Source organism: Falco peregrinus, chromosome 9 (assembly GCF_023634155.1).
Source record: "Falco peregrinus isolate bFalPer1 chromosome 9, bFalPer1.pri, whole genome shotgun sequence".
Lineage (NCBI taxonomy): Eukaryota > Metazoa > Chordata > Aves > Falconiformes > Falconidae > Falco > Falco peregrinus.
The window spans coordinates 13517104-13534270 of NC_073729.1; the positions used below are offsets into that span (position 1 = coordinate 13517104).

The 17167-nt window shown below is 37.1% G+C and overlaps 1 protein-coding gene across 2 annotated transcripts in view; it reads left to right on the top strand.

The window, feature by feature from the left end:
- Positions 1–17167, top strand: part of IMMP1L (inner mitochondrial membrane peptidase subunit 1) — a 36508-nt gene that overhangs the window by 11287 nt on the left and 8054 nt on the right. For both annotated transcript variants that reach the window (XM_027782485.2, XM_005234459.3), the window contains 3 exons: positions 5197–5334; positions 6133–6221; positions 7093–7219. In XM_027782485.2, the coding sequence (XP_027638286.1) occupies positions 5230–5334; positions 6133–6221; positions 7093–7219 (321 nt within the window). In that variant the 5' untranslated portion in view covers positions 5197–5229. The remainder of the gene's footprint in view (positions 1–5196; positions 5335–6132; positions 6222–7092; positions 7220–17167) is intronic.

Genomic DNA, 17167 nt, shown 5'->3' on the forward strand with positions numbered 1-17167 from the left:
AATTGTTCCTTGTTTTGCTCAAGGTGTTTAGAATCTTGAGATTATAATAAGAATATTTGAAACAATGATTATTAAGGTGTGTAATTGATATGGGAAAGATCTATCCCAATAAACATGATATACACCCTTCGCTATTCTAGCACATGCAACATTAACTTCATGCAAAAATTTTAAGACAATAGTTTAATATAAATAACAGCTTAAATGTAAATATTTAAATAGCTTAGTGTGCAGTTTTTCCCTTTTTTTAAAAAAAATAATAATTTCAGTTACTCTTTGGGAAAGATGGTGCAAGTTATGGGATTACTGTGTGTGAAGAAAGATGTCTGGTTCAAAGGGAAGTGGAGGGTGTTAGGAGAGGAGCTTCTGTTAGCTAAGGAAAAACTGATAAACTATCACCAAATATTCAGTGTAAATCCAGAATTAGGAAGCATTCTATAAAGCAAATGTGACTGGAAACTTTTTGTTACAGCGAATTTTTTTTTAAGATAAAGTCCAATAATTTGTTTAGCCACGCTTTTGTTGGCTGTGTTTGATTTTCCTGTATTTAAAATTTTGGCACCGTATGTTGAACTGTCTTACACAATGCCATTGGTTATTGGGAAATGATAAATCTGCTCATTGATTTCCTAATTTTATTATGTACACAGTTAATTGTAATCCAAGATTACAGCAAACAAGATGTTAATTTTTAGACAATCTCTGTATGTTTCCCTCAGTGTGATTGTTACAGAAGCAAAGAATACAAAGAGAATACTATTTGTGCTATCCTCACAGGAGCTGTCAATAAAAGATGTAATAGGGGATTTAGGAATCTGGAAATGGCCAACTAATTTATGTGAATCTATTTTATTTCAGCTAGAAAGACCAAGCTCTATTTCGTCTGCACTGCATATTGCAGAGCACAGGCTGTCTATAGAAAACCAGGCGGCTGCATATGGATAGTCCCTTGATATCATTCACTTGCTGTGTAATCTTATTATGCAAAGTTCTAATCTTCACCTAGAATGAATGCCTCTGGGTCAGAATATAGTCATATCAGGGTTTCTGAGGTCATGTTTTGTGATCCTTAGCTTATTCTTCTAAGTAGGGCTGGGATTTAAAGAGTATTCCCCAGACACTAGCAGAGATAGACGGCAAAACCTGCTGCCTTTTTGGAAGACAAGACCAACATGAGGTCCCTGGTAGGATTAAACTTGATTTGTAGCTGTAGGATTTTTTAACAGATGTATTATTGGACAGGGAATAGGGGGCCACCAGCACAGCGAAATTGGATCACAATTGGCATTCTCAGGGAGTCCGCTGGCTGCTAAAACAGCAGCTGCATGTGGATTTGACTTCTTTCAGGTGAAGCGACTTCCAGTCATTTGGAAAGGATGGGATGAAAAGGAACCTTGGTGATAATTTTGATGTCTGCAAGATTTAGTACCAATGTAATGGGATTATCGGTAACACCTTCACTGCAGAAAAAGCCACCTGGCGCTATAACTGGCAGCAACTGAGAACTAATCCTTTCCCATCTCTTGGATGTCATTCATGAGGCTCAAAGTGATTTCCACCCTGCTAGCTGTGATTAATTTTATAAACAAACAAACAAAAAAAATATCAAATGAGGAAGGCGTGGGCTGTGGAAGGAAAAGGGAACAGAAGATAATAGTAATTACATTTTGCATTTTATTTGCGGCAGGGGATGAACTATAAAGTTCTTGTAAAATAACCAAATAGTATTCTATGTGATAAATATGGATGTGTAACCTTTTTTAATCAATGTCTGTGTTTGGTATAAAAACAATGTCTTGTTTCAGTATAAGATTTTCAGCAACTACTATATGGTAGTAGGTAGTACCTGGAAGTAATTACCACAGGTTTTATGCTGTTAGTTCCGCGATAAGGATGTTTATACAACAGATCCATTATGTTTTCAAGGGGCCTGTGACTTAAATAATTTGTTTTATTGTGCTTAATGGTCTTATGCTGTATCTGGTGGAGTTGCCTGCTGACAGCACTTTGTATTAAAATTGTCATGTGGAAAAACGTACAGCCGTTTACCTTCTTGGGAAGAACAATATGGCATTGTTTTAAAAATGTACTGATAAATAGTTTTCTGAAGAAAAAATATTTTACTGATGCTTAAGCTAGAGCAATTGTAAGATAAATACTCTGTGGGGTTTTAAAATAAACTAGACTTGTGTGGTTTTGATTTTTTTTTTTAACTGGGCTTACTCTTGCTACAACCATTCACTTATTAGCTAGAAGTTGTTTTTAAACTACATGGAAACTTTCAGGATTTTATTTATTCTGTGTGAATGGCCATTAGATGTCTGAAGATGGACCTTAATGTTAAAAACAAAACCTCCAATCTACTGAAGTTATCCTGTTAGGTTGAAACTGTATAATCTAAGTGTGTATATATATGTCTTAATTTGAAATTAACTTTCTTGAGTAGTAATAAAAAGTCTTACATGAGCTAAGAATTTATCATTATCATGAACATCTGATAAGCCTGAGCATTTAAAAATTCCATTGTGCCACATTTATAAACAGACTGGTGAAATCCATGTCTCGGGAGTTAAGAATTTATTTTAAGACAACTGGGAACAAAATTTTAGACCTCTTCACTCACGCATGCTCTTCTGTTGTGGTCAGTTTTATACCATGGCAGCTCTAGCAGTAGGCAAAGCTCACTCTAACCTCTGTGCTTCTTTGCATAATTTAAAAATTGATCCCTCGTAATTCAGAGCTGCTTAGAGACATCAGAGAAACCAACATGTTCAGTGTAACTGTTGGGAAGTGCGTGTCAGCCAGAGTCTGACAGGAAATCAGTTGAAGCTGGTTTGAAACTTATTTTCAGGGACATACAGCAGTTGTTTGTAGTTTCATAATACACAGATATTTTAGTTACAGTCTGATAGCTGTTGGCACGAGAGGTTTACGTTTTCTCTTAATGAGACTGTTGTTAACATTCCATTTGTCACAGTGAACAATATCTACCTACTGTGGTCAATGTAATGCAATATTTATAAAATTACTTTTTATTTAGAATATCCACAGGTGCCTGACTTCTGTGCTGTCTTAATATATTTATATAACGTTTCTGGATAGCATGGATCTGAAGTACAGGATAGTTGTGCAGTATTTTTGTCTATCTCAGCTGAAAAGTAATGTGAGGCTGCCTTTCAGCGGGTGCTGTTAAGAAGTATTGATGATGGACTTCTCTCAAAAGATGGTTGTGTTCATTAATTCACATTAGTTGTGCAACTCAGATCGATCTGCTGTCACTCAATTTTCCTTTTATCACCTGTAACACATTTCTGGGCTTGCCGTGTTTCTGGTCCTGAGAGCAAGGAGTTGGTCCATGCTTTTCATAGCATACGGGGTTGAGAAGAGCAAACCACTTTTCTGGCTCGCCAGAATAAATTCTGCTGAAAGCGCATTTTGCTTTCAGTGAAGCTGTTTCAGTTTCTACAGGGTGTCCTGTGGTGTGCTGGGCACTGCATGTGCTAACAAAACAATTCAAGAGTTTTCCTATTTCTGTTGTATCTTGGGTTGTTACTGTGAAACTTGTTAGCTAGTATTAAGGATGATGAATCACAGCTTGGTTTAAGTAAGTGGATTTATTTTGGAAATTTTTTTTTTAACGTAAACAAAGTACATCTTTTTGGAGCAAGGACATGAGCTTGATAGAGAACATTTTTCCCCAAAAATGATTGTATATTTCTTTATAAATACTTAATGCAAAGAACAAAAGCCACTTTTGACTGTATTCAGGCAAAATTCCCATTAACTTCTAGAGACAGTTGTGCGAATTTGAATTCCTGCATTTGAATAGCAAAACATCATGAAATATAGAAGGGGAGGTCTTTACTTCATTTTTAAGTAGATTATGTTGTACACACAGCATTTTTCTTTTTTTCTTTTAAGTTACTGCATTTGTTTAGCAAGTTATATTGACCCATCTTAGTAAATGAGGGAAACCTTGCTGTGGTTTTAGTTCATGATAAAGCTGATACTGAGTTTAAGGGGGACAGGTTTCTTGCAGAATGTAAAACTCGCTTGAGTTACTTCGGTATGTGTTTTTCACTTCCTTAAGAGAAATAAATATATATATAAAAATCTTAACAATTAGGGTAAAGAAACAGATAGATTATCACTGCAGGAATTATATCTAATCATTAGAGTTTGACTTAAATATTTGGGGGAGGTGGTCAAGAGATATTTAGTGGTATGTGCTGCAGAACTTAAGCTGCTGTACTGTAGCTGAGAACAGAAAGACCTAAAACCTTATTTTTATACGAAAGTGTTTTGGTAGTGGAAGTCTTGTCAAAGGAAAGCTCTGCAAAACCTCCAGAGATCCTATCAAAAACTGTATTATTTTTCTAGTAGAGTCTTAGGCAAGCCATTCAGGACTTTATTATCCTTAATTTTGTCTAGTTTTTCAAACTTTTTTTGTTTGATTGTCATGTCACTTTTAAAGTTTTGGTTGACTACTTGATTACTGCAGTTTTCTGTGAATGTAACTCCAGTTGTGAAGCATATTGAAATCATTTCAGATGATTTGATGCTTCGCTGTTTGGCTGTTGAGTTCAGTCTCAAATATTAGGGCTTGAAGAAAATCAGCTATTTTAAGTTGCACTGTCTTCACATGATTAGAACAACTTTGTCAAGTGTTATTTAATAAATAACTGCATCTGAGTTATAATACATGGTCCAGTCAGGAAGTTAAAGCCTGCATTTAAAGTATGGGTAGAGCTTTCCAGATTCCATTCAGCCAGATCTAGTGGAGGGGAGGATGTTATCACATCTGTTGCAGATACATGTGGTAGGTAAGCCTGCTTGCTGTCTTGACTAAAAGAAGCCCAGCTGAGTCAGCAGAAAGCTGACACCATTCTCTCCCACTAATTTCTCTAGTTTGGCAAAGATTTTTTTATTTTTTGTTTGAGCTCCTACTCAACTGAATCACACTGATAAGCTGGTGAGAGGAGTCCATTGATTGTACATGTGAAAGGTTCTGTGTAATAAAAACTTCTTGATGGCATTTGTTTAAACAATATTAATCTCAGATCTATCTGATCATTTGTTGGTTTTATTCACTTTTTTAAAAAAATACTGTCCATCGGTTGTTAGATACAAAAGATAGTTTTTTAAATGATAGGATGTTTGTTACCAAATGAATGATATTCTTCTGTTTTACTGTAGACTAGAACCAGCTGAACGACGTAACACTGTACCATGCTTCGCAATGTCCTAGGAAAAACCTTTCGATTTCTGGGGTATACTGTGCAATATGGCTGCATAGCGCATTGTGCCTTTGAGTACCTTGGAGGAATTGTTGTGGTAACTTTTCATTTTCATGACATTTTAAAAGAAAATAAAACTATAGTACTGAACTTGTTATATGTGATAACGTGGATATTTCAGGTTTCTTCATTTTCTTTAAAGCTTTTTTGAAGTGTGTTTAGTAAATGCCTATTTTTTTGGAGGCAGGTCCAGCCTTTATGAAAGTGCTTTCTACTTTAGGCAGTCATATTTTTTGCTAAGTTACTACTTGAGGCATCACTGAAGCAAATGGGAAACTATGATTAAGCATTTTGCAGAGAGTACATTCTTCCAGAGAGACTGGAATCACTAATAATGCCATTGGAAATGCTGTTGTTTCCGATTCTGGGCAGATTTCTGGATGTTTTGTGCTCCTTCCCCTCCTCCCCAGGTTCTAAACCTGGCAGCTCCTGCTGCTGGACATAGTGGAGTTTGGCTGTATGCTGCTCTTGCAGCTTCTGTGTTTTTTTTTTTTTTTTTTTTTTAAAAAAAAAGAGGTTGAAGTAAGGGGTAGGCTGGCAGAGCTTGGAGTGCTGATCCTGGTAATTTCCACGAATTGACGAATCCGTAATGCACTCATAGCCTAGTGCAGTTTGGGCCCGATCCTGAGCAAATATGGAGCTGTAACAGTCAGAGGTGCTCTGGAGTCTGTTCTTACCTTTTAAACGTATCAGATGTTCCTTGGAGCATCTCACTTTTTTTAGTTCTTTACATTATCCCTTTTCTAATTTATTAGCAAATAATTTGAGTATTAATGTATTTTAGATAAAAGTAACTGGAAATAGTAATTTTGTCTCATTTATTTTTAATTTGCAGTGTTCTGGACCTTCAATGGAACCAACCATTCACAATTCTGATATTGTGTTTTCGGAGAACCTTAGCCGCCACTTTTATTGCATTCGAAAGTATGCTCCTTTGTTGAGACTAGATTTTACATTACATTTGCCAGAGCTTGTCAATAACCACATTCCATCCACCCTTTATTTCTCATATTCTTCTGCTTCTAAATTGTAATTTTTCATAAACCTTCTCTCATTGCATCTGCTGGAAGTTAATTGAATGACTTGTCAAAATTTGTTTAGGATATAGTCTGTCACTTTTACAGCTTTGTCCAAAAAATGGAAGAATTCCCATTTCCCTGCCACCCCTCAAAACAGTTCTATTGTGTGAATGTAACTTCTCTCTAAGCAGTTTTGTCTTGAAAAGCAAGCTGTAGGTATTGCTTGCTGAGGTTGTTAGGAAGATGACCAAATGGCATAAATGCCATTTATCAAATGTCATTTTATTACTCTGTGTACAGCACAGTAGGCTCAAGGCCCTCACCCATTTTGTTGTGGTTTGTTTCACTGTACAGTCTAATGTATATAATCAGGAAGCAAAAATAATATAAGGTCTTACAAACTCAGATACTTGAAGTCCCATTGGAAATACAACATTTGGTCAGTAACATTTAGGAACACGGAATCTGTTCTGTTCCATCTTTATGTAGCAACAGGATCAAATTAAATGATACTCATTTCATCAGAGTCAATTAAAATGACATCTAAAGTTTCATATATGATCTAAATAACAAAGACTCTCTCCAAATGTACTTTAAGAACTGTGTGTAAAATTACACCCTGAGTAAAACTGAAGAAATGAAAACTAGACGATTTTCAGCAGAAGGAAGTATCCTTAATGTACATGAATATTTTTGGAGTATACACATTGATGCACATGTATTCAGCCAAATAGTTTGTATTTAGAGTTCTGTTTTTCTGTTTTTTTTCCTCTCAGAGGAGATATTGTAATTGTGAAAAGCCCAAATGACCCCAAATCAAATATCTGTAAAAGAGTAATTGGCTTGGAAGGGGATAAAGTCTGCACAAGCAACCCTTCAGATTTCCTTAAGAGTCACAGCTATGTAAGTATTAGTTTCTTGCTTTGTAAATTAATGATTACTGAAATAGGCCTGGTAGTCTGTAAAGGTTTTGCAATATTTGAGTATCATCATAAATCATAAAGTATGACATTCATAAATTATTATTCTTGTACAGGTACTGTAAAATAGAATATGTAAACTCTATGGCAAGCTGTCTCTCAGTTTTTTGTCTCTGTAGGAAGTGTAAGGAGATGATATTTTTGCTCTGCCCTTTGCTTAGGTCTTCTTCCCTGGAAGAATATTCTAAAATTCTCTGCATAAAGTGCAGTACAGATGGCAGACTTAAGGGCTTGGTCTTAAGGCAAAACTGTTTCTGTATTTTAAATGCCAAAGAAGTGAAAATTTTGTCTCTGCAATAAGCTTTGAGGATTTTGCTTTCAAAATTATATGTTATTGTATCTCCATATTTCAATATAATAGAATTTTAATTTTCTGAGTGTGGTTGGATAAGTAGTAATTTTCCTGACTTGTCCAAAAAGGTAAAAAGATGAAATAAAAAGAAAAAAATACTCACTTGTCTTTATGCAGATACTTAATGGAAGCTTGGAAAGATTTGCAAGAAAATCTTTTCAGGTTCCTCTTTTTAGGCTATCACTAGAAAAATCATCAGAAATCATGATTACAGAAAAATGCAGGGTTTGTTTCCCAAAACCATATTTGATCATTACCTCTGTTCAGCACCTTGTGACACCAGATTTTGCACAGGTGTTTTGAGTCTTAAAAGAAGGATATTCTGTTGTCTTTTCATATCCACTTCATCCTTACAATTAGGGTAGGACGAATTAGCATCTGGCCCATAGCTGAAGTCCTGTGCTGTGAAGGGAGAGACTTTAATGGAACATTCCTTGCAGCCAGCTACAGTTTGAGATAAATCCTTTAGAAGTGTAGCTGCCATAAAGACAGCCAACTGCCACCAGTGTGCCTCAAGGTACTGGCACGTCGTTTACATTAAGCAGCTGGAGGCTGTTGTTACTAAAATCAGTGGCAAAATTCTTGTCAATGTTGTGTCTAGATTCAGTGTCCAGCTTTAGTGAAGACCTAGGACCAGAAAGTAAGGAGATTCATACCCTGTGCTGAGGAGTTGAATTTGTTGCTTCTTCCTCTCCAATGTTGAGGCCAGACACTTAAGGCACCTGCCTCTAATCTGCCCTTCTGATCAAGTTCCAGTACCGCTGGAGCTTCTGTTCACACTTATGTTACTCGTGGTCAGAAAGAAGGAACTCATTCTTTGTTATGTTTTGAAGGGGAAGACAGATAATTTATTTTTTCCATAAATCAAATTGTTACTACTTAACCAAGAACTAAAAAAAAAATCCCGAAGAACCCCAGTCCACCTTTCTTACCAAGTTGAAGAATTTTTCTAGCTCCCATGGGAGTAGTAATTTAGATAAAATATGAATTTCCCAGAGCGGAACGAGCTGAAATGGAAGTCTGGATTCTATGTATACTGATAGAAAATGCAAACTGAGTTCCTCTAAGCACCTTGTTCCTCACTTAGTCTTGCAAAGGAAGTTCAGGAAAGATTTGCACTTAACAGTATGTCAGCCTTTCTGGAAACCCTAAGGGAATCAAATGAATATCCAGCACAATTTTGCGCCAGATACAAGATTTCTTGTCTTCAATTTTAATAAACAATGCAAGGAGAATGAGGAATGCTGAGTCCATTTCCATTTTTATAAAGGCTAATGTGTGGAAATACAGCAAAGTGACATGCAAGCTTTCTTAATTCTTGCATCATAACTTGTATCTGGGGGGGGAAATGATCTAAATGGAAATGCTTTCGTTTGTTAGTGTGTATCTGCTTTCCCCCTATCTGTAGGGGTTGTTGAAGAGGTAAATCTTTCCATCTGTTCAGGAGACACTTCCTTTACAGAAGCAGTATTATATTCTCAACGGAGGTATCTGCACTTTAGGCTCATAAAGTACACTGGATTATTCACTAAGTAAATTGTTCTTGTTGGGGAGGGAAGAAGGGATCCGTGTCTGTTTAGGTAATTGTCTGATCAGATTCCTTATTGCAGTGAATTGCTGTGCTGTGCGCTTTTTCTCTTAATTCAGACACAAAACTCTTCAAAGCAAATAGTGGCAGCAGAGGTACAGAGAACTGGCTATTTGTTTTGTTGATACTTCCTTGGGAAGGATTAACCTGGGTTGGGTTTTTGGAAAAAAAGTTTGTCAAAACTGAGGAAAGGCCTTGGCTAGGATTCCCAATGGCCTGAGGGGCTGCTTGGGGTGCCTGGCTGCCAGGGAAAGGTGCAACTGCAGGCACTCCTTCAGTGAGCAAAGCCTCGAAATTGTCACGAGTTTTGTGGGTTTTATTTAGCTGCTAACTGCTTTTCCTAAAATGAGAAAACTCTGAGTGATACTGGGATGCCGTGACCCCCAGGTGTGCCAGGTCAAGGATGGATTGTTGTTGTTACAGTGAACTGCTCGGCTTTCCTTGACTGTCTCCTCTCCTGTTTGGGGGAGTAGTAGTGAGCAGTTGCTGTCACGTTTGCAAACTTAGGACAGTACAGTAAATACAAAGTATCAGATGCCAGAAATAGTACCAAATTAAGTAGTTCAAACCTCTGCTTCATTCTTTGCTGGTGTTTGCCAGCCAAGGGTTACGTGTTACGAGTTGGCCAGCTAGGGGAGATGTCGGAATCGGTACAATGTACTTCACACAGCTGAGAGTGAAACCACCTCTAAGCAGCTGCTTCTCTTGTCGCCCCAAAAGGAGTATTTTTTACTCATGTCAGTAGGAATTGTGCTTAGTCTGCATTGAGTCTGTCAATGTTAGCGTTGGCATATTGTATAGAGTTTAAGTTAGGGATTTTTGTGCTTAGAAGCGCTGTCATAAATGATCCTTGTTCTGAAGCCTAAGAGAATGCTAAAATCAGGTCCTGCTTCCAGTCTTGTTTCGTTCATAAATATACGTCTCAAGATGGCTTATATGTGTATAGATAGGAGATCGGAAAACTCTGTTTACAGTTTCCTCTCTGTAAAATTATGTGGATGAGACACTTCATTGCTGCAGACAACCAAGTAGATACCTGTAGATTAAAAGAAAGCAAACACAACAAACCAACCTTCCAAGCTATAATAAAAATAAAGAAATCACAGAGAAGTTGAACATATTGTTCTGAAAAAAGGTATTTCACTTGGGTAGAAACGCAGTATAGCAGTGGAAGTTACATGAAAGTCTTCATAGTGCTGTTAAAATACTTCTATTGCAATACTTAGCTGAAGTCACACGTTGTATGAGAAAAATTCTTTTTGTCACTGTGTGAAAGGCTGTACCAAAACACTGTCTTTGGAGTCGCTAGATTACAAGTTGATGGAACTAATCCCACATATCAAATCAACTGGTATAAATTAAGCACATGCTTAAATTAAAGTACATAAGGAATGTCTTTACTTTGGACCCTTTATGGTATATGCTGCTTCATATGCTAGAGGTTGGAGCTCATCTGCATAATAATACTGAGGGAAGTCTTCCAATTTACATAAAAAGTACAATGAAATTCCTTTGAGTAAGCTGCTATAGTGTAAGAATGTTAGGAAAATGTATTTTTTTTTTCTTTTCATTGCTTTTTAATTGATATTTGGTGTGGTGTATGATTATTAGGCTTGCAGTTTTGCTGGGCTCTTTTTTTGGTTTTGTGCTCAGTGATGGTGTTTATAGATAAAAGTAAGTGAATTTACTGTAATACTTATTTGAGAATGTATAACGTGTTTTTTTACTGTACCAGAAGCAATGTGTTACGAACCCAAAAGTTAAAAAGGTAAACAACTGATTTTTAGTAATGTGTGGTATTCAGACCTAGTTGCAATTATTAAAAAATATGTGTACTGATTTATTCATTCAACTATAAGTTCTAAGTAATGAGGGTTAATAAGGAAATTACTCAAATGCAGTAAACCCCTGAAATGATCTTATGAAAATTAACCTTTTAGGTCTTTTTTTAATTTAGGTTTTTATTTCCTGTTTTTAAAAGTCTTAATACAGATCCAGGTTTGTAATTCAGATTGAGTATCCTATTGTTGTATTTGTTTTAATGCCATTTACTTTAGCTTTAATTTCTTTAGTACCATATGTTCTTGTGCTGCAGCTCCTGTTTACAAATTGAAAAAGTGAGGGGTAAGTCATCAGATTAAAACAGCTTGTATGTCATAAACTACCAATATGGTAAGCCTTTGTGTCACTTAAACAAAAGTAGTACCTAATAATGTCACTTAATACAGCTAGAGTCTGTAAATAAGGAACTGCCTTTTGCAAGTCGTAGTGATAAAAAGCTGAGATACAAATCCATATCTCAGCAACACTCTGCTGGTAATCAATCACAACACACCGCTAATGCTGTGAGACTAGCTGATGTGGGGGAAGCGTGTTTACCTTGTGCTAAAATGAGGTTCATTGCGGAGATGGCATCTCTTCATCCTGTGGTTAACTCTAGAGCTAACATAATTCTGAAGATAATGCATCTTACCGTGTTTGTAGATCAGAGAAGTGGTCTTACGCAGTGCTATTAACTCTTAAACAGTCCTTGTCAAATGCAGTAAGAATATTGTGTGGGTACTAAGAGTAACATAGTGTTAATGCGAACACCACAATATCTTCATCACTAGACAGTACTACAGATTTTGGATGCACAACAAAAGACACTGAAAAGTGACTTGATATTTCAGAGTGCTTGATACCATTGGACAGTTTATTTTTAATTGCTATTTAGGATATTTTAAAGAAGGTTCTCAAAACACTAGTTCTTTGTCCTTAGTATCTTAATAGCTAGTTTACACTTGGTTTAGTATTTCAGTAAACTTAAGTTTTACTAGTTGTCTGTCAGGAGAAAGGAAATATCTTACTCTTTTTCTTCTCCCTAGTTCTAGTGTTCTAGAGATAAAGTTATGCCACAATTTTAAGCAGCAGGTACGCTAAGTGTTTGGTGGGAAAGAAAAACTGATTTGATGTACTTGTTCAGTTTGCAGATCCCTCTGTATCCCAGTACAGAGTCCATGGCTAGAGCTAATCTTGAGTTTTCTGGGAAGTAATTTAAAATCAAAGTTCTGATTTGTCAAAACTAAATTATCCAAGGGAAAACAAACAAAGAATTTTATCAATCTACTTCCCCGTATCTCCAGGGTTTCTTCTGCTCAAGTAGATTGGTCTTTTTACCTCTGCAGTTGTGGTTTTGGTTTTTTTTGGCATTTCAGGAACATATGAGTGGCTTGACCTAACGCGACAGCACTGGTGCTGTTCCCACAGCTTGTCCTCATGGCTGTGAGCTCAGGGAGGTGGGTGGCCAGCCATGGGCATGCCCACACCATAGCTCAGGCATGGGGCAGCAGCGAGAGGCTCAGCTTAAACACAGCACCGAGGTCTCTGACATCTCTTCCTTACACAGCTCTTCCCCATGGTCTGAACCGAGGCGAGACAGCTGCACCGAGGTGGGGGAGAGCACTGCCCAGGCTCTGACACATGGCCCTGGTTCTTCTGTTTAGCCAACTTATTATTCCTGAAGGGAAACAATACAGAAATTCTCTGTCTTGATTTGAGGGAAAGTTGTTTCAAGATCACTCATTTCTGAATTTACAGTACTAGATGCTTTTCCTCAGTGGAGTAGTGTCTTGGTTGCACTGGTGTCAGATTGGTTTGAACCTTCAAGATTTTATGATTGTTGTTCCTCTGCTCCAGATGCAATATTAACTTCTAGGAGGCTGCTCACGATGATGAAACCAACTATTCAAGGACTCACTGAAGATTTTGAACACAAGTTTTATCCTGCCTGTATCTTCTTCATGTCAGAATGGAGGGAAAAAAATGAAATAGGTCCTTCTTTATACGTACTACCTAAGGCTAGGCTTAAATGATGAGACGGTGCAGAGCTGAGGCCTCAGACTGGATGAGCAGAGGTTCAGGTCTCTCCTGATGGAGCTGGTGGATGATGTTTTGAAGATTTCTTCCCCCTGCCCAGAGTATTTATCGGCAATTGTTGCTACCAGGCTTATTAGCTGGATCACTCTGTACACGTATGCCTTGGCCAGGGCATGCCAGCGGTGGTAACAGGGTTTGGGTTTTAACTGGGAACTTCCAGTTGGGGTTTGAACCTGTTTTAACTGGGAAGTTCCAGTTGCGGGTTGAACCTGTGGGTTTTTTGTACTCAAACCTATACTTAAGGGTGACCCGGTTACATCATCTGTTTTCTAGGGAAGAAAAGCATCAAATCCTTCTTAATGACTGCTGTGAGAAAAGTCTGTGTAACCTGCTACGTAATCTTTGCTGGATTTGTAATCAGTATTTTCTTCCAAAATATCAATCTTCTGTAAATCAAGGAAGCTAATAATAGTCTGGACTGATGAATCACAGAAATATTCTGATTTTTTTTTTCCAGGAGTTCCTAACTGTAGCTAGGAGATTTGTTTTGAAAGTTTTGGCCTATGAGCATTTCAAAACTTTATTGGATTAACAAGCTAATATATTTTTTCACTCTTTAAAGCAAAATGATTTTGTTTTCAAAAGAGAACCATTGTTTTAATGCAAAGAGGGAAGAAAGCATGCGCAACATCTGTGCATTATTCTTCATGACAGTAATATGTGCTCATAGTTTTTATTCTATTACTTTTAATTTTAGCTGATAATGTTTTTAGAAAAGGAACATTGGCTAATAATTTAAATTGAGGGTTGCAGCTAGAGATTTTTAAAATTGAATATATAGCTTTTCAGGCTGATTCAGATCAGCATATTTAATATACTCCAGATCTGAATATTAAAGGAGAATATCTATAGATGTAAAGTAAACAATGCATGCAAGCGTTTGAATTATTATTTAACACATTTGGAGAATCCTGTGATAGCCCCAAAGTGGTAACAGAAAGCATGTTTTGTCATCATTTGACTGGCATAGCTATTTCTGACATGAAAATTCTGTGCCCTTTCCCATACAGAAGGGAGTGCAGTGATCAAACCCTTTGAGTTCCAAGTAAGCAAGCTCGGGGACAGCGGTAGCTATTTGTGCATTACACAAAATTTAGAAGGAGCAACAATGGTTTAGAAACCAGCATTCAAATAACCTATGAGTGCTTCCACAGATTACTGTAAAATCTTCCCCCAATCTTTATTGAAGATCAATGCTCATCTGGTATGCTTGTGTGATAGAAAAAAGCCTTACAAATTCAAATCTAAGTTAATATACTTTTAGTTTCCTTGTAGCCCATGAGTTAACACTGCTACCATTTAAGGTTATGTGATTTTAATATTAGTTAATAATTCATTTCAAAACCTAAAGATAGACAAGTCTTCATATCATTCCTTTTTATAAATTTTCTATTAAAACAGCCAGTGACTTAAGATAGAGAATGAATTAGTAATATAAATATTTAATCACAGTGAATTTCATTTGAGTAAAAACCTGTTAGTGTTTCATTGCCGTCTTTCTCATAATAATCTGGACCGAGGTCATAATGTATTCTTTTTAATATGTGTATTTAAACAAACCGGGACAAGCACATTGTCTTATTCATAAGCAGCTCAAACTGTTCAATAAGTAAAAGGAAAACGCTAAACCTTATGGAAATGTCTGTGAATTTAAGGTAAATTCATTCTGTCATACGCTTCTAAGAAGTATTAAATTCCAGCCTTTTACCTAGAAGCTGTTGGTTTAAGATCTGCTCTGCTGTTAGAGTTCTGATGTGGTTGCTACCATTTCATAGCTTGCTTCAGCATGAGAAAGGAAATGTAAATGCTTACGCTGATTTTGAAAACATTGAGCTAATTAATGTCGGGTTTTATATAGATGGCAATCTTAATCTGAACGTTTATGGTAAGTCTACAGAAACAGTGCCTACAGCAAGTGGATCATTAAAAAAAGGGTATCTGCTAAGCATTATTCACTCTTGGTTCTGAATTAATAAATAAAGGATTAAGGAATAGTTATGTGAGACTTTAAGTGTAGAGCGATAAAACAAACTCCTACATTTCTATGGTGTATATTTTATCCTAACTAGATGCAATTTACTTAAATAAGGCAATTTAATCAGTATTTAGTAAATTTGTCATTTGATATTGTAGATTCTTTCATCATATTTCACTTTAATCAAGAAAGGTAACACCTGTGGTTTATTCACAAAAGCTTCTTTTGTTCAATGAGCACCCGCAGGCCATGAAGCAATTACATTTGTTGCTTGTACCAAACTAGGAGGCACTTAAATAGACCTTAGTAGGGATAGATGAGAACTTGCAGACTTTATTCTTTTGTCCAGCACTGAAATTAGTTCTTATCATAGCTCAAGAAGGAAGCCTCTGAACTGAAAAGAAAAGATGGGAATGATTTAAAGTTCTTCTTAAGTTTGAAACTTTGATATTGCTGGAGGTGATGTGAATACCTGTGACCTTATGAAAGTTCAAACTTCATCTGCTCCCACCCAGCTGATTGTACATGCTGATGCCCTTTGACAAACACAGACTGCTTGGAATTCCAAAAGGAGAGACTGCAAGATATTAATGTTTATAACTCCCCATTTATTTAATAACCCCCCCCTATTTTCTCCATCTCTAGTACCCACCCCCCACCCTCCAAGTACCCCCAAAATCACAAACGAAAAAAACTAACCCAAACCACAAAAGCCCATTTTCATTTAGTTGAGTTTGGGGATATTTTTGAGGCAGATAATTTAATCTGTCAATCTTACTCGCAGTAAGTGGTTTTCTAGTATGCCAGTTAATGCAGCACAGGCATCTCATCTCTTAAAGCTGGTGAGATTACTCAAAGAACAAAGTTTGGTGTCAGACCAAAAGAATAAAATCCTTTGTTGATCCCCCCTGCCCATTTATGTAAATTAACGTTTTATGCTAATAAGTATGCATAAATACCTGACCTATACTTCAGTTTTGCCACTTTAACTATACCACAAAGTAACAACAGCCCTGCAAAGGTAGCCAGTTTGCCGCAGTGAAAGATGCTTATTTATCTGAGCTGGAACAGAATAAGCTACCGCCACAAACTCGGTTGTTCTCTAAATTATAATCTTGCCCTTCTGGTCTATCAGCTCCTGTACCGGAGCCCTCGGAGCCTTGGAAAGGAGAAGGGGGAAGAGTCATGTGTCTGCTCGGTGTCTTGTATTCTCATGCATATAAACTGCACCTCAGATAACTGGTTCTGCCTGAGAACTGCTGTTCCTTGGAAATAAATCCTCAGATAATCTGCACAAGACCAGAGGCACAAGGATTGATGAGGCAGAGGCAGTAATCTGCAGGCGATCGGAGGCAGTGTGTTTTCGCGCGAGCCTGCCCTGCTGTGGAATTGCTGGCTTTGCCTGTGACCCACTAGTCAGTTGTGTGAAAAATCAGTCGCTGGGCTTGTGAGACTTTCGCATGTTAGTTCTGGGCTGTGTGTAAGGGAAAACTGAAACGTTGCCTAGCCTAAGTCAAATGTTTCTGGCATTCTTGTCAATATAGTAACCGTGATTTCAGTTGTTCTGCTTAGATACAATTCATTTTGCCCAAGAAGTCTGTGGTCCATGGCCTGTAGATACCAAAATGCAGCCTTGTGAATTGTCAAGCAAGTGGCTTTCCCATTGCCCTGGGTTTTTTGGCAATAGCAGCCTATTGGTGCATAATTAGTATATTCTTACTAAAAATACAAGTTTCCAAGTTATTTTTTTTTTTCTTTGTTAAAAGTGTATCTTATTCTCAGCTACTGTGCTTGCATAGCTTTGAGGTATTTCAAATTGGGTTCTGATTCTGCAAAAGCTGGTACTCAAAGTTAACTTTATTCGATGTGAGTAATCCTACTGACATCAGTTGTGGTCCAGAAATAGCTTGGTGCATAAACCCCTGAAGGATTCTGGCTGTAGCCTTTATTTCAAAGGGGGGTAAACAACTTCCCCCCCCCCCCCCCCCTTTTTTTTTTATTAATGATTACGGCCTGTCACCGGTACTTGGTTTTACAT